Raw genomic sequence first — 22644 nt, forward strand, 5'->3', positions numbered from 1 at the left:
CACTGTACCCTAGGAGGTTTAATACCCTGGTTATTATGCTGTGGTTGCTGCACTTACCTGTTTATAGTTACAACCAGACATGGGAATACCAAGAAACGCCCCAGTGGACCACCTGAGGCCAAGCGCACCCTTCTCTGTCTCCATTATGTAGCGGCAGCCCCAAGTCCTGCTGATTTGTCAGTCTTATGGCATTAGGAACCCAAAGTGACCAGAGAAGAAACATTGCTCTAAGTTTAGTGGGGCTCTTACAGTGTCCTCTGAAGGAAGCATCCCACGTCTGAGTATCAGGCTCTCTAGGCTAGCAGGGCCTCAAGTCGCAGAGACAGGAAACACAAAGTCTCCAAATGGATCACTGGGAGCCACGGTGAGCAGGCCACTCCTAGTTTTATCCCTTGGTCTCTGGACCCATCCATTCTACCTACTAGGGACCCTTGACCCATGTTATGGCCATTGATTGAAGAAGTGTATTGCATCCTGAAGAATACTGATCCAACCTCATGAGGTGTCGTTTCCAACCTGGAGCCTCAGCTATGCCTGCAACAGGCCATTGCTCCAGTCCATCAAGCTGACAGCTTCCAGCGGTGTGGTGTGTGGTACGTGTTACAACCAGGGGAGCCTCTGGTCAAGTGCCCGCCACCACACCATCTTGCTGTAAAGTGCGCCCCTTGGTCAGCGGCAGCATTTTGTGACGTCCTGTGTCAGAATATCAGACCTCAATCTGAGGCAGTGTTCTGTCAGATTCCACGTCAGAGTCCTTGGATAGTGTGCTGGATGAAGTGCTGTGGGCACGGAAAGCAGACCCACCCTTAGAACACATGTCAAACCTAGTCAGGATGAAATGTCACTGTTTCCATGTTGGGAGGGCTCAGTGCAATCAACTTGCCACCCAGCGGCTGTGTGGCCTTCTTAGAAGCTCAGTACTGGTCTCTGCTGCTGACAGGTCAGACGTTTAGTGGTGGACTAACTATGTTGGCTTTGGAGAGAGAGTCCAAGTTGTTTGACCCATTCATCCCTCCATCTCTGCCACCATGGCTTCTCCATCCACCGGCCTGCTGTGTCAGAACTCGGGTGACCCCTGATGTAGGCTGACCAACATCTGCTGGCCTACTCATCCTGCTTGAGTTAGCACCTCTTCTGCAGTGGACACTAATGGGCATTATTTGCCATAAAAATCCTCACACTCTGTGCTCTCCCGTAGATCCAGCCATCTGTCTCCTCTCCAGCCTTCCCCAATCTTTTTTCTTCCAACCCCTGACCAATAAGCTAAGCTAACCTCTGTCACTGTAGAGTACCCCCTTACCCTGGCCACCTCTGTCTCCGAAGTCGATGACTGAATGCATCGCCTGAAACTCTGCCAACTGGGAAGATTTCGTTCTACCACTCTCTTTCAGAGCCGCCTCTGAGTGGGGCTAAATCACAGCAGCAGATATTTTCAGCTTGTATCCGGACCCAGGTGACCCATCCACGAACCAAGCTTGGGTTTTTCCTTCTGTGTCAAATGGTCACAGGGGTCCCCTCGAGGCCATGACTATGTGTGGAGGGAGAAGCATTGGTTCAACAGTGGTAGGTGACATGGGGATCTCAGCTACCTGTTATGCAGCTCACTACCTAATCCCAGATGCGTGAAATGGCTTACAGCCCACTGCCACTGCAACCCCCTGATCTGCTGACACAGTAAATCCGGCAGAACCCAACTTACGATCACTTGGTGTCTCATTTTAGATGCTTCGTTTCTACGAGGGCCCAGTAGCATGACAGGAGCTGTTTTTCAAATGCTGAATAATTCTGGGCTGCAGATGGCATGGCCTTGCTCCAGAACCCTGGGGTCTGTGCTATGACTCGCCTATTGGGGCTTTCCAGAAGCACTAAATGGCATTTTTCTCTACAACAGATACCTCTAGTACCATGGGATCTGCTGGCTCAAATGGCCCCAGTAGCAAGGCTGCTTGTGCCATGGGATGTACTTACCTGGGCCTTCCTAAAAGGTAGCAACCTTCCAAGTCACTTGATAAATATATCCCCAAGTGCAGTGAATGTGCAAACCTACCGAGGCCTCTGAGCATTCTGCTGTTTTCTTCGCGGTAGAGATGCACAGTCCAATAACTTGCCCTGTGCTTCAGAGATGCTCCAGCATGCCTAGATCACTGGACCCCCAAAACCTTCACTGATGGGGCAGGCCCCTGACCCTTTGTAAGCCTTATCGCTCAACTTCTGGAGCAAATGTATATTACCAAGACACTCAGAGTCCTTGCCGCTTCTTGCTTCTAAGTTCCAAATAACACAGTATGGATGCATACTGCTTCTGATCCTTCTTCCCAGTGAATAACAGGAAAGAACACCCCTGCAGATTGATAACTGCATACATGTACCAAGGACGTATTAATATACCCTAGTAAAGATACAAAATCTGGCAAATCAGCTGCAATGGGGCCAACAATTGGTTAAGTTTGTGGTGTTCCACTGTCGTATGTCCTCATCTATCAAGTTTCTGCAAAGGTCAGACTGGCAAGTTAAATAAAGCTATGACAAGGAACACCATGCCTTCATTTTCAAAATCCTTGTGGGTGGTATGAATCTCTCCCATCCCCCCTGGCCTGCAATACAGCTTTTTAATTTACTATCTTGGTAAAAGAGAGGTGGTTTTAGGGACTGCTCCTTGGAGTTTCTTACTATAGTAGCTCAAGGAACCAATGTGAGGATTCTGCCAACAGCTAAGCATTCCAATTCTGATGATACATTTGGGAAGCAGAGAAACAACTGAGGCCATGGACTCAGCAGACCCAGTCTGAGATGGGCATGAGTCAGAGCTCCGGTTATTACCTGACTCCCTGTTGGCTCTTCCTTGTACGAATGCAACTTCTCTTTTAACTGGTTGGTTTTGAGTCTAAGAAATGACTCCAGTCTGGAGATTGCACAAGAGAACATGACTTTCTATTGTGGTGCCTGACCTCAACCTTCTGCTAGCCCATTATTAAGTAAGGGTTGTGTTCTATTTACATACATTTAGCACTATTCTTTCTCACTGCTCATCTCTCTTGCTCCTACAAGCGCTCTGTGGAATCCTCTCCGTGGATCCCTGAAGGTCAGGCCCCTGAAAGTCCAACTTGGCCACCCATCATAGTAATTAAATGGTTCTAATGGTTAAGTGCTTCTATGGCTCAGTGCCGTCACCTGGCCTCTGCTGTTCTGGAATTCTTTAATCCCCTTTGCTACCAGGAAGCCCAGCAATACTGTCTCTTATTATCAGCTTCAGCCTACAGAGAACAGTCTCTTAGTGATGCTGGTACCCCTTTCACCTGTGAATTTCTTATTGCCTTTGTTTTCTCTGGGAACTCTTGAGAAAAATAGTCAGCTGGTGGGCTTTCTGATCTTCTGTAATAGAGCCATCCTATCATGCTATTATGGATTGAATGTTTGTGTCCCCCCCCCCCCCCCCCGCCAATTCATATGTTGAAATCAAACCCACAGTGTGGGGTATTAGGAGGTGGAGCCTTTGGAAGATGATTAGGTAATGGGGGTGGAACCCTCATGAACGGGATTAGTTCCCTTTTAAGAGAAGGCTAGAGAGCTAGTTTGCTGTCTTTCTGCCACGTGAGGATACAAGAAGTTGAATTCTGCAACCCATAAGAGGGTCCACAGGACGCCTAGATGGCTCAGTCGGTTAAGCGTCTGGCTCTTGATTTCAGCTCAGGTCATGATCTCATGGGTCGTGAGTTTGAGCCCCACAACGGGATCTGCACTGACAGCACAGAGCCTGCTTGGGATTCTGTCTCCCTCTCTCTCTGCCCCTCCCCTGCTTGCTGTTTATCTCTTTCTAAAAATAAATAAACTTAAAAAAAAAAAGAAGGTCCTCACTAGATCCCAACCATGCTGGCACCCTGATTTCAGACTTCCAGCCTCCAAAACTGTGGGAAATAAATATCTGGTTTTTTAAAATGTTTATTTTGTGAGAGAGAGAGTGTGTATGCCCAAGTGGGGGAGGGGCAGAGAGAGGAGAAAGAATCTGAAGCAGGCTCTGTCCTGTCGGCACAGAGCCAGATGCGGGGCTCGAACCCACGAACCATGAGACTGTGGCTTGAGCAGAAATCAAGAGCCATATGCTTAACCAACTAAACCACCCAGGGGGTTTCATGGGGAAATGCTCCTATACTGGCAAATTCTCCTTTCTCTTGCTTTCTGGTCTACCCGCCTTGCTCCAGCACAATTGTGGTCCTCTCTGACACTTTCTCCCTGTTTTTGCTGGTGAAAAGTTATTTAGGTCCAATTGTTCTTTGGCTTATAACCCCTCTCTACTTACAGCATGACCAGCACGTCCCTAACTGAGTTATGGTGAAACACGACCCCCAAGTTTTTGGTCTGGTATCCAAAAGTAGGCAGTGGAAAATCCTTGCCTTCATCTGAGATTCCTGAGTGGCAAGGCAAGGAAGGTGCTATCTTCTAGCAAGGGGCAAAGACCACTTCTGCAGGCCCATTAATTCAGGGGAGGGTGGGGGTTCACGTGCCGCACCTATGGGGCAAGGAGATCCTTGTGCTTCAGGGTCCCACTCCCTCCCTCTCAGCGCCCTGCCTTAGGGCAGAACAGATCTGCCTTGACCAAGCATTCAGCCTTCCCTGCAGTGCTGCTGCATGTTAGACCTCCACCTGCCCCCACTCAGCTCAGTCTGTTGTCGGCTGCAGGTGATGATGGGCTCTTAAAATGCTGTCAGGAAGGCCCTCTGACTCTCACGCTTCACTTTTAAGTCACGACGAAGTGACTTGAGCCTGCCATCTTCTTTCCTTGGTACATCAGCGGTGCCCAGCGGTGGCCATCCAATTGCACAGCCCTTAGAATAACCACTTCCTCCATATCCCTCAACTGCCAGGCAACCAGCCGGTGCGTTCTCTTCCGCCTGTGGCACACACCAACTCTCCACAGGTGAAGGGCTTAGCAGCCACACCGCTTCCCATGCCAGGGCTGTCAAGACTCCACTGAGGGCTTTGTGGCCTGTCGCCCAGCAAATGATCCAGCTCCAAAAGTTCATCCTTGCTTCCTGGGATTCCTCCAGGGATCAACTATCTTTGGTCGGACTCCCTAGACACAGAGCCTGAGTCAGTGATTTACTGACGGAGGATTCTTCAGGAAAAATCTTTCAGTAGTGAGGGAAGAAGGGGAGGGGGGAAAGCTGAGCAAAGGTTGGATAACGTCTAACGTAGCGTGGTTCTTTTATTTGGGAAAGAAAATCAATCCGATCTCCCTCTGCGTGGCTAACTCTTTTAGGACTCATTAGCTCTGGCATCTCTACTTCTGGAGAAGATTCAGTGGCCTTGACTTTGGTTAGGTCTTCTTTCTGTGTGATCTTCTAGTAACTCCTAGTAACCAGGGTCTTTCACTTACCACATGATATAATTGTCTTCCTATTTGAGGAAGAGAAAGAGAAGTGTTTTCCAAAACACCTATGTTACTCCTCTCTCTGAGGGTCTTAATATGCCTTAGGGTGAGGGGAGAGGTAGGTAAGGATAGGTATAGGTATATAGTTTACATAACTCCTGTTATACATACAGATAATTCAGATATATTTATAGCTCTACCCTGAATCCCTTAATATCCACTAGCCCAGTGGTTCTCAATTCTGGCTACAATTAAAATCCTCTAAGGAGCTATTAAAATTTTTGGCACGTGGGCCTGCCTGCCAAAATATTCAGATTTACTTGGTCTAGAATTGGACCTGGGTGTCAGTGATTTTTTTTTTAAAGCTCTCAGATTATTCTAATGTACAATTAGGATTGAGAAGCACTGAACTAGATTGTGAGGTGCATGGGGCAGGCGTATGGTCCTATTCCTCTAGATATTTCCGGGGTCTACCTCGGTATCTGCGGAAGGCATCCAATGATATCGAATAAATGATGGGGCGCCTGGGTGGCTCAGTCAGTTAAACATCCGACTCTTGATTTCAGCTCAGGTTATAATCTCACAGTTTGTGAGCTCAAGCCCTGCATCAGGCCCTGAGCTGGCCATGTGGAGCCTGCTTGAGATTCTCTCTCCCTCTCTCTCTGCCCCTGCCTGCTCGCTCTCGCTCTCTTTCTCTCTCTCAAAGTAAATAAATAAACTTAAAAAAAGATTTAAATAATATCGAATGAATGAATGAAAAAAAGTAGAGAGAGAAGTGCATTCTCTTCCCTGTTTACGACATACACGGACATTTAACAATATTAAATCACATTTGTAAATAAGCTTGACCTGGGGCACCTGGGTGGCTCAGTTGGTTAAGCATCTGACTCTTGATTTCGGTTCAGGTCATGACTCCCAGTTGGTGGGTTTGAGCCTCGTGTAGGGCTCTGCCCTAACCATGTGGAGCCTGCCTTGGATACTTTCTTTCCCTCTGTCTGCCCCTCCCCTGCTCGTGCTCTCTCTCTCTCTCTCTCTCTCTCTCTCTCTCTCTCTCTCTCTCTGTGTCTCTCAAAATAAATAAACTTAAAAAAAAAAAAAAGTTGACCGAAGCAAACTTTCTGTTCTGATGGTCACAGATATTCCCGGAAGAGGTTAAAAGTCACCACATTCTGCCCAGACTCAAAAAAAGACAGTTTTGGCAAATGAGTGGAAGATGAAAGCATATCTATTTTTCTGGAAGAGGCAAGGGAACAGGGATGGACGAGTTCATAAGAAGGTCAACGTCAGTGGGGAAGGAAATAAACATTTATGAGTACCCACCATGTTCCAGACACTATACCAGCTGTTTCCATGGCAGCCAAAAGGGCACAGTGGACCATAGGAGCTCAGTAAATAGTGTCGGAGGACTGAGTGCTGATGGAGCAGAGAGAGGGTGCGTGAGAGGAGGAATCACTCCGCGTAAGAAATAGTCCACGTATGCCCCACTGAGAACTGTCTTTTTAAAATATGAAGGACATCATATCTGGAAAGAACGACAATGAACGGGGCTGGGAACGAGAACAGGAGACGAGAACTTAAATCTGGAAGTGCCGGAAATTCATTTCAATAATCACTGTTTATGATTCAGAATGCATATTCCAGAGAAATCATGCAGGGTAATTCCCAGCCTAGCCCCCAAATACACATTTAATCTGCAGTGGATGTAAATTATTAATTGTCCAAATATGGGTTTTAAATTTTGTTTAATGTTTATTTATTTTTGAGACACAGAGAGAGCATGAGCAGGGGAGGGGCAGAGAGAGGGAGACACAGAATCCGAAGCAGGCTCCAGGCTCCGAGCTGCCAGCACAGAGCCCCATGAGGGCTCGAACTCACGGACCGCGAGATCATGCCCTGAAGCCAAAGTCAGACGCTCAACCAAATGAGCCACCCGGGCGCCCTTAAGTGTGGGTTTTACTTCCTGTGATCAGCTGCACGTACTATAAAGTACTGCAGGGATGGGAGCGGGGAGATGACGAGGATTTTCTGACAGTCACTTAGAAATGAAGTTTCTGGGGTGCCTGGGGGGCTCAGTTGTTCTGACACTGGCTCAGGTCATGATCTCACAGTTTGAGAGTTCGAGCCCCACTTCAGGCTCGCTACTGTTGGTGAGGAGCCCACTTCAGATTTTCTGTTCCTCCCTCTCTCTGTCCCTCTCCCCGCTCCCTCTCTCGCTCTCAGAAATACATAAAACATTTAAAAAAAATTTTTTTAAAAGAAACGAAGTTTCTAATCTACAAATTATGTTTGAAAATTTGTAAATTGCTGATCAGAACTTAAAACGCATTTCATAAAAAAAAAAAAAAAGTATCCATGGTGGTTTCGTTTCTGTCTAGCCCACAAAGCTTAACTTGGTTGAAATTAACTTTTTTAAAAGTTTAATTTGATCCTCCTACTGTCCTTGCCCTTTGAGTTTGTTCTTTTTTCAGTTCCTTCTCTTATTATCTGTGTGAACTTGGGCAAATTACTTAATCTCTATATGCCTCTGTGTCCTAATCTGTAAAATGACAACCATAGGACCTACCTAATTCTGGGGATTAAGTGAGTTAATACCTGGCACATAGAAAATATTCAATAAATAATAGCTATTTCCTTTTTTACTTTTTAAAGTTTATTTAATTATTTTTGAGAGAGTGTGCATGCGCGTGCACACACACGTGGAGGGGAAGGGCAGAGAGAGAGAGAGAGAGAGAGAGAGAGAGAAAAGAGAGAATTCCAAGCAGGCTCCAGGTACAATGTTAGTGTGGAGCCGTCAGATGCAGGGCTGGAACTCTAGAACTGTGAGATCATGACCTGAGCCAAAATCAAGAGTTGGATGCTTAACCCAACTGAGCCACCCATGGGCCCCATTAATAGCTATTTCTGTTGTGTTATTGTCTGTCTCTGGTTGGCTATCCTCCCCCTACCCCCGCAGAAAGGCAAAGCCTTAGACAAGGATTCATTTTAAAATACTTTATTTAGGAAGTGTTCCCTGGAAAAACCAATAAGGGAATAGGGGAGTGGAACTGGGAAGGAAAGGAGCTTAAGTAAGGGATGCAAGGTCAACTTTGACCTAAATTCATAGAGGGCACAGGACACAGTGCAGGTCCCCCCAGTTGTCCCCGTCAGAGGCTATGAGAGCTAGAGTATTCATACTCGTACCTATAGTTATTAACTGAAGATGGGGGCGGCTTATTTCCGGGTACTTCAGCTTTGCCTGTGAAAGCAAGGTGGGTTCCAGTAGCCTAAAGGTAGCCCCATCTGCAGCCCCGAGTCAGTGCTCTGAAAGGATATGGTTACCGGCTTGACTTGGCATGTTACAACATCATCATCATCACCTCCCATAAGACACGCAATCGTATATAGTATAAAAGGCATTGTGTCATGTTCTAGGGATAAAAAACAGTCCTTGTCCTTTCACGCCCTTGAATTCTTCTGAAGACACAGGATAAATTCACAAAGGTAAGAGATGTATATATGCTAAATGCCAAGTAAGTGTAGGCAAGGTACTTGCTATGAGTGTATTGGCTCATAGGAAGGAAAGATGCCAGGAGTACCTGAGTTGGATCTCACAGAGTGGGTAGGGTTTAGACAAGTACAGAAAAGAAGGCGGGGGGCGGGGGGTATTGCTGGGGAAAAGAGTGGAATGATGAATGTTTTAGGGAGAATCAATAAACTGTTCTAATGTGGTAGTTCTCAACCCTAAATGCTCATTAGAATCACCAGGGAGCTTTAAAAGTCCCAATGCCCAGCGGTAGCCCAGATCAATTACGTCGGAATTGCTGGGGTGATTCCTCAGGTATTTCCAATGGCCACCCAGAGCTGAGAACCACTGTTTTAAATTGGCTAGGAAGCAGCTTCAGAGGAACTGACTAGGAACTACACTAGAGATACGGAAGAGCGCAGATTGTAGAAATTTTAGCTATTTGGAGCCAATGATTTTAATCTCATTCTAACATTTCTATTGCAAGCTGCCTTCCAGCATTTTCCCAAGTGAGGCAAAAGTAAATACAGAGTCTGGAATATTAGATGAAGGAGTTTGAACTTTATGCTGTAGGCAATGAAAGGTCACACAGGGTCCTTGAAGATTTTTGAGCACGAGAATGATGTAAGTAAAACAACATTTTAAAATTTAAACAGGATGTAGAGTTTGGGGGCAAGCAGGACAATACCTGATGGAACTTGACCTTGGCTGGTAGGGGGAAGGGCTACCAACAGAGAGAAAAAGTTCCAGAGGTTCTGAGCGTGAAGTTGCACGGAAACAAATAGCCTTGGGTGTCAAGTATCAAGTGGTGGCAGAGGTGACCTAACCACGTTTGTGTGTGAGAAAGGGAGCTATGCAGTTCACAGGAGATCCATGTTTGTACAGGAACCAGCCAGAAAAAACTTGGCTCTTCTGGTGATTGGGCCTGAGTAACAGTCCAGCTAGCTAAAGGGTGAAGCATATTGGAAGAAGACAGAAGAGTAATTTAAGCCTTGAAAAACTGAACATAAAATGAAACTGTGCTCCTATAGATTACTTGCTATACTGTTGCGTAGCAAAATGTATTGTGAACTGAAAAAACAGAAAGTAATATGCTTATTCCAAGAGAAAAGGGGTCCAAAAGAAGAAAAAAAGGACAAGGGTATAATACTGCTTGCCAATGTAAAGAGGTAAATTTTCCTTAATACTTAATAGAACACAAGAGCGGAATTCATCATCAACAAATGGGAGAGATTTTCAGTTTGGGATGCCCTTACCAGTAACCGTGATAGGAATCTATTAGCCAAGAAAAGAAGAAATCATTTTTAACCTGGTATTCATATTATTTCTTCAGCTGTCTCTGTTTTAGCTACTATACCTGCATATTAAAGAAGCAAGGAATGAGGGTGTTTACTTTTTAACTTATCCTGCAAAAAATTAAGTTAAAGATTTTCACGCTAGTGCTATGCTATAAAAGGGGGAAATCCTGTTCTCATTTTCCTCCTTCCCCAGCTTAAATGTCATGGTCTCTCATTTTAACTACGCTATTGCCAATAATTCCAACCTCTGTCGCCTCATCTTTTCATTAAACCCAGCTGGCGAGGCTCTAACCCTGGATGAATCTAACATCTGTCTTTGCCAGGCCTCCACCTGGGCTGTTGAGTGCTGGTGATGAAAATCTCACAACAGGGCAGATGGATATTGATATAAATGCATGGCTGTGCCTGCAAGTGGACCTGCGACATGGGCTAGAAGTCCCGCGATGATATCCTGCCAGCTCTCTCTCTCATTCTGCCCAAAGCTTGTTTTAAACCCGTAGCCTTTTCAGACATGAATGGATACCACTGCTTTCTCCTTCCACACCTGTCCCCTCACTCACAGAGGCCAACTTTTCTTGTACCTTCTCTAGAAAACCAAAGCCATTTGAAAAGGAACAGCTTCAACTTTTACCAAATCCACAGAGTCACATGGATCCATGAAATATCTGCAGGACATGGCCACAATATTTTGCTCTCCCCATTACTGAGAAGTGAGTCTACTTGTGGACTCTTCGAATCTGGGCCGGTCTTGTATCTAGCTTTAGCCTAAACTTGTTCCTCTCAAAGTCTTTCTCATCTCAGTAACTGGCATCATCTTCAGGAGTTGTCTTGATTCCTTGCGTTTCCTTACCTCCCATCCAACAGAGCAGCAAGTGCCCTGCCTCCCTGTCTGTCCGTTCTTCAATCTTGTCTCCTGGAATCCATTGTTAACATACTAGCCAGGATATTCCTTTTAAAGGATAGATCACAGCTGGCCACTCCCTTCCTTACAACTTTCCAATGGCTTTCTCTTGCCCTAAGAATAAAATCCAAGCCTCTTTTCTATGGTCTTACAAGGACCTGTATGATCTGGTCCCTTCCTACCTCTTTGCCTTCATCTCACACAACGCCCCCTGCCCTTACTCCTGACAATTCTATCACACACGACTTCCTTCCCAGCTTAAAGCCCTTGCACTTGCTGCACACCATCTATCCACCTGGACCACCCTGATCTCTCACCTTAGCAGGATTTTCTCCTCATCATTCAGGTCTCCTTAAGCATCATCTCAGAGAATCCTTGGCCATCCACCTAATCCGAAGGACTCTCCTCTGGGCTCACTTTCCATCGCATTGCTTTGTTTTATATCCTTCCTGGTACTTAGAACTTTCTCCCTTCTGTGAGCTGCCCACTCGCTTCTTCTTCATCACTCTGAATGAAGGAGCTCTCATATTCTTATATGACACTGCCCCTAAGCGTAACACTTCATTGGTCTAGGATGGGCCCCCCAGCTGAGCTGGACCAGAGCCTTTCCTGTGATTTTTAGAACCGGAGTTGAGAAACACAGTCAATTCTTCTCTCATGACAGGTGTCTGATACAAAATTCAGCAACTGTTAGTGGTCAAGTTTCCAGTCATGTGGAAATGAGTCTATAAGAACAAATGACATTCACATGATGAAGGGGAGAAAGAACGTTATTTTTGAAAGTGCTTTTTGGTTCTGGTTGTTTCCAAGGTTTAAATTATATTTTGGATGTGTTTAGAGTTAATTGAGAAATTTCGCATTAATATTTTCTTTGAAAAAAGTTAAAAGGCTAGAGTGTTGATTGATCTAACTTGTTCTTTCTTGTGTCTAACACTACTCAAATGTAGATATTTAAGATGCGCTTTTGATGATACAGGTGATGAACATTCCACCTGCAGAATGGAAGGTTGGATATTTTCTGTTTAAAGCACACTTTAATATTGAGTGAGAAAACAATGAAAAGTTGTAGAGACAAGAAGTGATCAATTCGGAAAAGACACACTTGGGTGTTTCCATTAATACATCATGATATATCATATATAGCACTAAATTCTTTTGCACACTACAAAAAAAATACATGTTCAGAGGCAAGGCTGGGGCAAGATGTTAAATGTTTTCAAATGACTGCCCCCCCCCCCACACACACCTTAAGGTCCATTTGAACCTTTAGAGAAATCAATCCAATAAAACACATTGTAATTAAATACCATTATGCAAATTATGTTCTGGGCACTTTAGGAGATACAGTGATGAATAAGTCAGAGACTCAGTCATTAAGGTGTTCATTAAAGGACAGATTTTTTCTTTAAATTTCCCTTCACCTCTTTTATTTTATTTTATTTTTTTAATGTTTTTATTTATTTTTGAGACAGAGAGAGACAGATCACGAGCAGGGGAGGGGCAGAGAGAGGGAGACATAGAATCTGAAGCGGGCTCCAGGCTCTGAGCTGTCAGCACAGAGCCCGAGGCGGGGCTCGAACTCACAGACTGAGATCATGACCTGAGCTGAAGTCGGACACTTAACCGACTGAGCCACCCAGTCGCCCCAAAAGGACAGATTTTTTTTAAGTACATAAATGACTAAAATACAAAGTAGCTGGGATGTTTCTACACAAGTTACACATAAAGTATAATGGTGCCAATGGTAGGAGGAGTTCATGGTTTAAAAAAAAAAAAGGTCATTTTCAGGTGTAAGGACCAGGAAAAGGTTCATGACTAAGTTAGGCATTTAAGCTGTACCTTGGAGGATGGGTAGGGCTGCAAAGGTCAGGGATGGTATGAGGAAGCATCCAGCCTTTGAGAACAGGCCAGACAAAGGCATATTTGGCACAAGTATGAAGGACAATGTGCAGCTAATGACGGCCTGAACTCCTAGGATTGGCAGTAAAACAACAGAATGTCTGTCTACTGGCATTGCTATTCACTGCAATTGGGAGGTACAGGGCACAGTATGATAATTTTCAGAAATTTTAAGTTGGAGATGCAGCAGAATATCCCCTCAGGCTGAGCAGGAGGCAGTTGAAATGTGGGGCTGGTGTTTGGGAGGCATGTTAAGACTGGAGATGCTAAATTTAGGATGTAAATAAAACCACATTTATGAAAAGCATGAGCATTATTTGCACATTGTTTGGAACATGGACCAATGAAGGTCATAGACTCTGCTACATTATGATCTCCAGTGACAGTCTAGGGTCGTGTGGCATCAGTATAACCTGAAATTGAAAATCAAATGGAAACGACAGCTCCATGCTCTTGATATGTTCAATTCATTTAAATAACAAATATGAACCCTCATCCTTTGATCCACAGGAAATCCATTCTAAAAACAGTGTATTCTTCAAGTTTTTGGAATCCTAACATGTGCCAGGTTCTTCCTAGCTCGTTGCTTTGGCCCCTTCCTGTCTTTCCTAATTGAGTCTCAGGCTGCTGCCCTTTCCATTGTCTCCAAGCATGGACACAAGTAAGGCCAGGCTGATAGCCTGGTGATGACAGAAGGGAAATACCACACAGAAAAGAAAAACCTAAAATTGGATATTAGATATTACTGCTCCTAACACATTAGCCAAGCTCTCCCCAAAAGGCACTGATGTCTATCTCTTCCTTAGCTCCCCATCCTGATGCTGTGTTCAGGGGTCTGCTTACCTCAAACCACCACATTCTTCCAACCTGGAGTTTGGACCCCCAACTTTCACCCTAGCTTTGCAGAGAGAAGCAGGCCTTTCTCTGCCCTGGTCCAAACCTGGCTTCCTTTCCTATCCCAGCATTACTGATAGTAAGAATACTGTCAGTTAGCTTGACTATAGTAATCATTTCACTAGTCATGTACACACACACACACACACACACACACACACACACACACATCCTATTGTACCTCTTAAAACTGTACAATATTTATTTAGAAAAATTCGGTCTCTTAACATTGAATTCTTTAACTCTGCAAAAGAACAGTCCTGCTAGAGAATCACCCACTGTATATCACTGAATAGAACATGTAACATCCTCTAAGTTAGGGCCTTTTAGAGTTCCATTTCACAAAGAGAGAAACTGATGGTTCAAGGGCACACCAGTAATAAACAGCTGAGCAGGATTCAAACCTAGGCTCACCTAACCCGTCAGTGTACTTAAACATTAAATAATATTTAATGCGCTAGGTGAAAACAACTTCAATTTAACCAGTGGTGAAGTCGCAATTTTATCCAAAGAAATTTATATAAGAGAAGAGCCCCTCTGAGGATTTTTCAAATGGTATCATTGCCATCATCTATCTGTACATGGATTTTTTTTAAACTTAAAAAAATGTTTTAATTAATTAATTAATTTATTTATTGAGAGACAGAGAGAGACAGAGCATGAGCAGAGGAAGGGCAGATATAGAGGGAGACACAGAATCCAAAGGAGCCTTCATGCTCTGAGTTGTCAGCATAGAGCCCAATGTGGGGCTCAAATCCACAGACGTGAGATCATGACCTGAGCTGAAGCCAGATGCTCAACTTGACTGAGACACCCAGGTGTCCTTGTACATGGATATTTTTAACATAAATATGGTTACTCATTAATTCAACAAATGTTTACTGTGCACCATACTCAAAGCATATTACTAGGTATTGTGGAAGATGCAAATATGATTTCCTATAGGCATTTATAATCTAGCAAAAGAAAAGTAAAACATAATTTGATGACTACCACAAGAAAGGCAAGAAAAAAAAAAGGGTTATGGGGGTTTGAAAGTGGGAGAGATTATATGTCCTTTGGGGAGTGGGGAGCTTTAGTGGAAATAGTAGCAATTGGAAAATGTAAAATAAATACAAACCTACAATTAATAAAAAATTAAAGACACATATCTAAATAAGACGGATTAGACAAAATGAGAGATTATTATCAAGATACTGGGACCCCTTCAGCTGGCACCTTTCCTACCTTAAAATTATCAACAAATTAGTTTCAATGAATCTAGATCCGTTGTTGTAATCATGGCTCAAATGTGTTGTCTTTATAGACAGAGGTGCAGAAGGCCACACTCAAAAGAATGTCCCCTCTCAATGGATAGGAAGCATTTAGATAGTCATCTTTCTCAATAGTAAAACTATTCAGGAGTAGCATGGCCACGGGTCATTGATTCATTTTTACTGATGTTTGTAATGTGGGTCAATATGTTGATATCGTTGTGCAGCCCTTATCAGATTGTGAACGACAAGAATACACCAAGTCTGTGAGCTGTTTACAAATATATAGACTTTTTTCGATAATGTTAATGCCCTTTAACATCTGGAGTTCGGAAGCGGCGCAAACTGTGATTCCAATTGCAAACCAGCCTCCCTCGCACATAAATTTCTCTGGTTAAGTTTACGGTCCAAATCACACTCTAGCGATATTGCTGTAAAAAAAGACAAGAAAAGAAAAGAAAAAGGAAAAGGAAAAAAAAAAATCCCTCTAAGCGATTGAAACTAATCTCTCCTTGGACTACTAATCCCATCATGCAACGCTCCCGTATTACCACTGTGTGGGGTGGAGTCGTCGAAGGGGCGGCAACAACGGTGGCCTGTGCATTCTGGGCAATGTAGTCTGGGGCTCTGGCCGCCGTCAGGACAATCCACGTGGTGCTTCTGGCGGCAGCTTCGGGCAGTGGCTACCCTGCTTCCTCCACCGGATCCTCGAGGTGCGGGCCCCGGCGGGGCCGGACTGGCGCCGCGGAGCAGGCTGCAGGGAGGCCCGGAGGCAGCCCCAGACTTCGCGACGTTTTTGCGACAGCTGTGGCCGTGTTCCGCGAGTTCCCTCCCTCCTCCTCTCTCTGAGGAGGTACCGGCTGTTGTGCGGCGCTGCCTTTCTGTTTGAGTGTATGGGTGAGAGAGTGAGTGAGTGAGTGTGAGCGTGTGTGAGAGAGAGGGTGAGGCGTGAGTGCGAGTGTAAGAGGAGGAGAGCCCGCCGCGGCCGCCCCGCCGCTCCCCGCAGCGGGAGCAGAACGCGCGGCAGGAGAGAGCAGGAGAGCCGGCGCCCCGGGAGCCCGCGGGGACAAGGGCAGAGACGCCGCTCCCCACCCCCAGCCGTCGTCCCTCTGCTCTCCTTCGCCCGGGGGAACCTCCCCGTCCCCCCACCCCCTCGGCCGGCCTCTGCCCCGCTGTCCCCCTGGATGTCCCCCGCGCTCTTGCGGGGCCTCCTCCTGCTCTTGCCGCATCAGTCGGGCTGGTGCTGCGGCCGCCGGGCGTAGAGCGGGCGGGTTCCCGGGGGCTGCGGCTGCCGGTGCTTCCCCGGTCCCCACCCCTGTCCCCCGGCCCCCCGACCCAGCTCCCCGGCCCCGGAGGCTGTGACAATGGACTATGACTTTAAAGTGAAGCTGAGCAGCGAGCGGGAGCGGGTCGAGGACCTGTTTGAATACGAGGGCTGCAAAGTTGGCCGAGGCACTTATGGTCACGTCTACAAAGCCAAGAGGAAAGATGGGTGAGTGTTTGTGTCTGTGCCGGTGTCCGCGCTGGGCGGCGCTCCCGCAGGCCGAGGCAGGTAGCCCGGAGGGAGAGTGGGGCGCCGGCGCGCCGGTCTCCCACTTCCTTGACACCCGAATCTGGCCCTGCCAGCCAGGTTTGGGGAGGAAGTGGTGTACTAGGGATCCAAGCCCACACGAAATCCTGCCTGTGTATTCTACTTCGGTGGCTAATAGCGAAAAAGAGCTGCTACTCCATGGGCTGTATACTTTTCAAGGGTTTCGGTTCTAGATTGAAAAAAAAAATCGTAGTAAAACGTCAGTTTAAATGGTTTTCGGGGGGAGGGGTCCATTTATGCTGGTAACCTTCGGGGGGATTTCCTCGCCCGCCTCTGGAGTGACATCCATCAGTCTGGAAGGGAAGCTGTGATCCTTTCCTCCACCAGTTTGTGATTGATTTATTACCAAATTTGGATTTTATTTGGGAGAAAGAAAGCAGCAAGTAAATGTGATGCTGAAGAGTTCTTCATAGGGATCGTCTGTAACCTCAATGTAGCAATTGTTATTTAGATACCATTAACCTGTGAGTTTTACATAGAACAATGGGGGTTTGGTGCAGGGTGGGTGGTGGGGAAAAAGGCAAGGGACTAATAGGGGCTATCGTGTTCAGGCCTGTTCCCCCAAAATTTAGCTGTTGGCAATAAGCTGTAAATCGTCTCTTTGCTTTAAATATTTTCCCCTGCAAATAACTTAATTAAGTCTATGGCTGGTAATGCTCCCAATTTAGTTTCTTAAACAGGCAAGTGAAGTGTTCATTTTTCCTTTGTCAGTAGATGAATGTCGTGTAATATTGACAAAAGAGAAGGCAATTCTTAGTTGAGGGGAAAATATATTTTATTAACTCCTTGTTTTCCTCTTGTACAAACGTTATGTTGATGTTGTCTATTGCCTTTGACACTATAGAAAATTGCGGGAGAAATCATGTCAGAGTTTATTATATAATCTTTAGATACCAGTATAAACAAAGTAGCTTTACTCGAATATCAATGTCAATTTGATAGCTGCTGTTTTCACATTTAAAAGAATTGCTTTCCTCCCCCGCCCCCACCCCGAATTAGGTAAGAGGGTTTGTTCAGAACTATATTAGCACTAAAAAAAAGAAACCGTTCATAAAGCTGAAGTAAGTTGGGGGAGCCATATTTATAAATACTTTAATATTCTGGATATTGGAAAAGGAAGTGTATATTAAACATTTTTCTTAGATTGACTGAGGTGTCTTTCTCAAATAACTTAAAAGGGACTCTTAAAGGAAGATGGTGATTCTAATTAACTTGGTATGTGCATTTCAGTGCTTATATGAGCAGTTAAAGCAGTACAGATATCTGCAAAAGATAGGGATTTGAAAACTTGATACTCTGGTGTGCTGCATGTATTTAAAAGTACTTCTTAGTGGAATGGATAATCTGGGGACATTTGAGAAATCTGCATCTGGAGATACCTACCTACTGTTGACTCTGCTTATATTTTTCATCGAAGTATTGTTTAATAATGTACTTTAAAAATTATCTTTCTCATATAATATTTTTCAAAAGCCTTAAACCATTTCTCTTTCCACCAATATTATGTAATTTGGGGCATATTCAGAAAATTACCAATGCCATGAGATTACACATAGTAGTACATTTGACCAGTCTGTCATCTGCTTTGTAAAATTCTGGTGACTCTAAATTATTTTTAATCTCTCTGAGAGAAGCCAGTTCTATTTCCATAAATTACTGATTTAAGCTAATAAAATATATAAATTTATTAACTTTGGTTTTATATTTTATTTAAAAACTATGGTATTGTTTAGTGGCAGGAGGTACTTTTAACCACCTTTTATATCTCATAGTTAGGTTTTAATTTAGACTAAATAATTTTAGAAGAATTAATACAATTTAAAAATAGCTAAATGTACAGCATGTAAACATTTCTTAGTCATTTGTGATAGCTGAAAATTACAATTGCATTTTGGAAAAAAAAACTTTATAATTTTTGGGCTTGTTTTCCAGCAGCCTTTAATGATTTTGTTTATAGGATGAACTTCAAAAAAATTTAAAAAGGATCAAATGTCAAGAGAGTTTTAAAATTACTTAAGACAGTTTTTGTTTTCCAGAGGGAATATTTTTGGTTTGGCTTCTCACAGCCTCATCACTCGAGTGAAATATAGCATTGTATTTATGAGGTTCTTTTGATCTTATGTCAGTGAAATGTAATTTAATGCATTTTAGTCCTGGTAAAATAAAATTTGTGGCTGTTTAATCTTTTGTAAAAAGATGATGACGAAATAATTTGTTTCTAGTATTGATTTACTTTCAAATTAAATTATACATTCTGTAACTGAAATTTCAGAGTACTCTAGGAACGCAGACAATAACACCTTCAAAGAGAATCCTGAGATGTACGGTGAAGTGGGTTTTGTTTAGACCTATTTGTCTATTAGAACAAACGCACATAAATGTATCTTTTCAGTCTTCCAGCAAGCATCACAGAATATGAGCACGTAGTAAAAGAATTCAGACTGGAGGTATTAGCTTCTTAAATTATTAAGTTTTAGGAAATAAAACAGCTCATAAGGTCATTTCTTTGACTCAAAGAATTATTAATACTATCCTGCTAGTATACCACACTTAAAATAAACTCAGCATTTTAAGGAATGTGGGGAAGGAGGAAATACTTTATTTGAAGCATGATTATATATATGGAAAAAGGACCTTTTGTAATTGTGTTAATTTCAGATTCTAATAGAGTTAGAGCATAAATGCACAATAAATCTTGGAAATAATTTGTTCTCACTGTCACCATAAATGAGATAGTGTCCTTTGTGTCTGAACACCAAAAGGGTACTCAGTAGGAAGCAGGGAGATTCATTTTCTTTCTGAGTCAGTTGCATTTCCTCTTTGTACAATTTAGGCAACCAAACTCATTTTGTTCGAAAGAATGGAAAAGTGTGAGAAGACAAGACAATTTGTGTTTTTAAATTCTAAACTCTCATTACAGGGACTGGACATTTCTAGCATTTAAAAATCAATTTGAGGTAAGAGTTTGATCTCCAAAAAAGAAAAGCAAAAGCAGTTTTCTTGAACAGGGTTCTTAATTTGCTGTACTCTGTGTTCAAAAGAACAGATTATATATAATTGGGATTATATGTGTGTGTTTGTGAGAGACAGAAATATACAGAAAACTTTTGTTGGGGCACTTTTGTAGGCAACCCAAAAATTAGGAGGCAGTAATAATAATAGCTAAATTAATGAGTATTACTAGGTCCTGGGCAAAGCCCTTTTACATTCATCATCTGTTTAATCCTCACAAAGTACCATATCAAGTCAGTTCTGTTTTTCAGTTTTACAGGTGAGGAAACTGTTGGAAAGGTTAAGCTGTTAGAAAGGTTAGATAAAATTGTCTATGCTTATATGACTGATTAAATGTCAGAGCTGCAATTAGGGGATTACAAAAGGTCCTCTTATTCTAGAGCACATGCTCTTAACCATTATGCCTCATAAAGCTAATATATTAAGGTAAATATAAACCTAGACGTGGAGATTTGGTGTTTTCGTGGGTCATTTGGAAAACGTGAATGTCTTACCTATCAGAGGAGTAGTCTTTTCAACTAACTCAATTAATTGGTACACTTTTTCAATACATTTCTGAACAGCCTTGGTTTTTTCGAGTGCAACAAGTGTTTATGTAGATACGTCGGTGTATCTATACATACACACATATATACACATATATGTATGTGTGTGGAGGGGGAACCAAAGGTCTTCTGGTAGAAGAAACTCTTATGTTGGGGAGACAAATACTGAGTTTGAGTTCAGACTCCGCATCTGATTACCAGTATGACCTTGGGCAAGTCACTTGCCCTTTGTAAACCTCGATTTCTTTATTTGTAAGATTAGAGGGCTTGAGTTGATAATTTTTAAGGTCTTTTCTAGTGTTATGATTTGGGGAAATAAATTATGAATGTAAAGTGTAATACTTTTGCAAGATTAGGTAAACAGCCACTAAAACAAATTTTACTTTAGGCAGTGATACACGTCTTTGTTTCTTAGTCTCATGCTTTAATGTAGGTTCTCACCAACTGCCTGAAAGAAGTTAGGTTAACTTCCAAAGACATACCAGCTATTTTACCTGTCTTTATTGCTGTAGCATTCCATTATCTTTATCTCTTAAGACGTTGGGATTTAGGGACTGTGCTTGTTCCCACTCCAGTGAACCATTCATTTGGTGGCTAGCACAAAGGACCCTTCTGATTCAGTCTGCATTGGGGCTTTAATTCAGTTTTATTTCCTTAATTATGATCAGAACGTGGTGGAACCCTTTATTTCCCCTGAAGGAATCGGATAGTTTTTCTTCTGAATATTGCTGAACCCTGCATATATGTTCAATCTGACTTAAATATTTCTTTAGACGTCAGAAATGCCAAATACAACATACATACCCATTACTGAGGATTTTGCATGCCCAGGGAAAGAGTATTCCTTATAACTTTTTAAAAATGTGATGGAAAGGGACACTGTTGAATTTGTCTACCTTAGATATTCAGTGCCTTCAGATCTACTGGTAAGGCCACTTTGAGGTTTCATGCTTAAATCCCATTTTCTTAGTAGCAAGACTGGCAAATTAATTCATTTGGGAGCTGTTCATTTGATTTTTACTTTTTCTGTTTCTTTCAACATTTGAAGAAATCCATACAGTCATTCGTTAACCAATATTTATTGGACTCTTGCATGTGCCAGGCACCGTCTGAAGTACTGGTAATACAAAGATGGATAAAATATTCCATTACTTGAGGAGGTATCTACTGGGGAAACAAATGTAAATAAACTGTAGCGATTTAATAAGCGCTATAATAATTAATACAGGGTGCTAATGGAACACAGATGGAAAGTGCCAACCCTGTTTAGGGTTTTCAAGGAAAGCCTCTCAAAGATGGCAGCATTTTGTTTGACTCTTAAAAGAAGGGGAAGATCTCATCAGATAGGGTATTTTCAGAGGACTAGGGTAAGGAGAGGTGCTTTTTTACTGTGCTCTTGCAGACCCCAGCAGATCGTGTGGGTTTGAATTTTTTTTCTTCTCCTGCCTTCCCTCCCCACACCTTTTGGCCGTTGAGCTCCTGCTGTATGTGTCCTGCTATGTGCGTGCACTACAGATGATCCATTGTACCCACTGGACATGATGAGGTTTCTGTTATTTCACAATGAGCACCTTAATTCTCTGTGCGGCAGTTTCCCATCACAAGAATGTTGCTGAATCAGAGTACAAGCAGCCTCTGAAATTCAATGGCTGACTTACGAATTTCTCCCTCATATGTAAAGCTGCCATGGCAGAACTCCATTTTGACTACAGCTCTTGATAGCAGATGATTCTACTTCGGCCTCACCTCCATGAGAACTAGGGAGCCAGAGTTTTCTGTCCTGCAAGATGGTGGTGGCAACAAATTCCCAGAGGGAGAATTTCTCTTGTTGGAATCTGATGTGGGAAGAGATGGGAGGTGGGGAGATGGCTTCCAGCCTACTGGATTTCAGCTAGGAAAATAGAAATAATGACAGATTATTATAAATTATTGTAGGCCATTTTGCAAACTTACCTACTTTTCAACAATTATTTCTCTTGGCAAATGTGTTCAGAATTATGATTTACCAACATTTGAAACGTGATCCATATGTAATTTGGGAACTGTATATGCCAGATCAGTGTTGATAAATACATATTATCCCCTGTGGCTGCTGTCATCTTTCCTGTAGTGCCTTTTATTGTTGAATCTGATCCTCACTATCTCTTTATTCTTTTTCTATTCTTTTTCTGTTCTTAGCTGCTGCTAGAGAATGAAAATCCTACTGTCCTTTCCTTCTTCAGAACAGTTTGTAAATCCTTTCCTTCACACCAGTTTAGGTAGGCTTTGGTCCTCTCTTTGTTCCTTAGAAACTACTAAGAGCTTTTTTGTCTTTAGGTATTTCTTGTTACCTAAAGTGACTTGATGTTGTGACTAAAAAGTGACTTTCAGCTGTTATTTTG

At 43.2% G+C, this 22644-nt stretch overlaps 1 protein-coding gene and 1 long non-coding RNA gene across 5 annotated transcripts in view; one reads left to right on the forward strand and one right to left on the reverse strand.

The window, feature by feature from the left end:
- Positions 1 to 16475: 16475 nt before the first annotated feature.
- Positions 16476 to 22644, forward strand: part of CDK8 (cyclin dependent kinase 8) — a 124737-nt gene continuing 118568 nt past the window's right edge. For all 4 annotated transcript variants that reach the window (XM_053209919.1, XM_053209959.1, XM_015083752.3 and 1 more), the window contains exon 1: positions 16476 to 16607. In XM_053209919.1, coding sequence (XP_053065894.1) covers positions 16480 to 16607 — 128 coding nt within the window. In that variant the 5' untranslated portion in view covers positions 16476 to 16479. The remainder of the gene's footprint in view (positions 16608 to 22644) is intronic.
- Positions 20752 to 22644, reverse strand: part of LOC113600862 (uncharacterized) — a 67549-nt gene continuing 65656 nt past the window's right edge. The window contains exon 4 of the long non-coding RNA XR_008293466.1: positions 20752 to 22154. This is a non-coding gene — a long non-coding RNA (uncharacterized LOC113600862). The remainder of the gene's footprint in view (positions 22155 to 22644) is intronic.

Source organism: Acinonyx jubatus, chromosome A1 (assembly GCF_027475565.1).
Source record: "Acinonyx jubatus isolate Ajub_Pintada_27869175 chromosome A1, VMU_Ajub_asm_v1.0, whole genome shotgun sequence".
NCBI classification, from domain to species: domain Eukaryota; kingdom Metazoa; phylum Chordata; class Mammalia; order Carnivora; family Felidae; genus Acinonyx; species Acinonyx jubatus.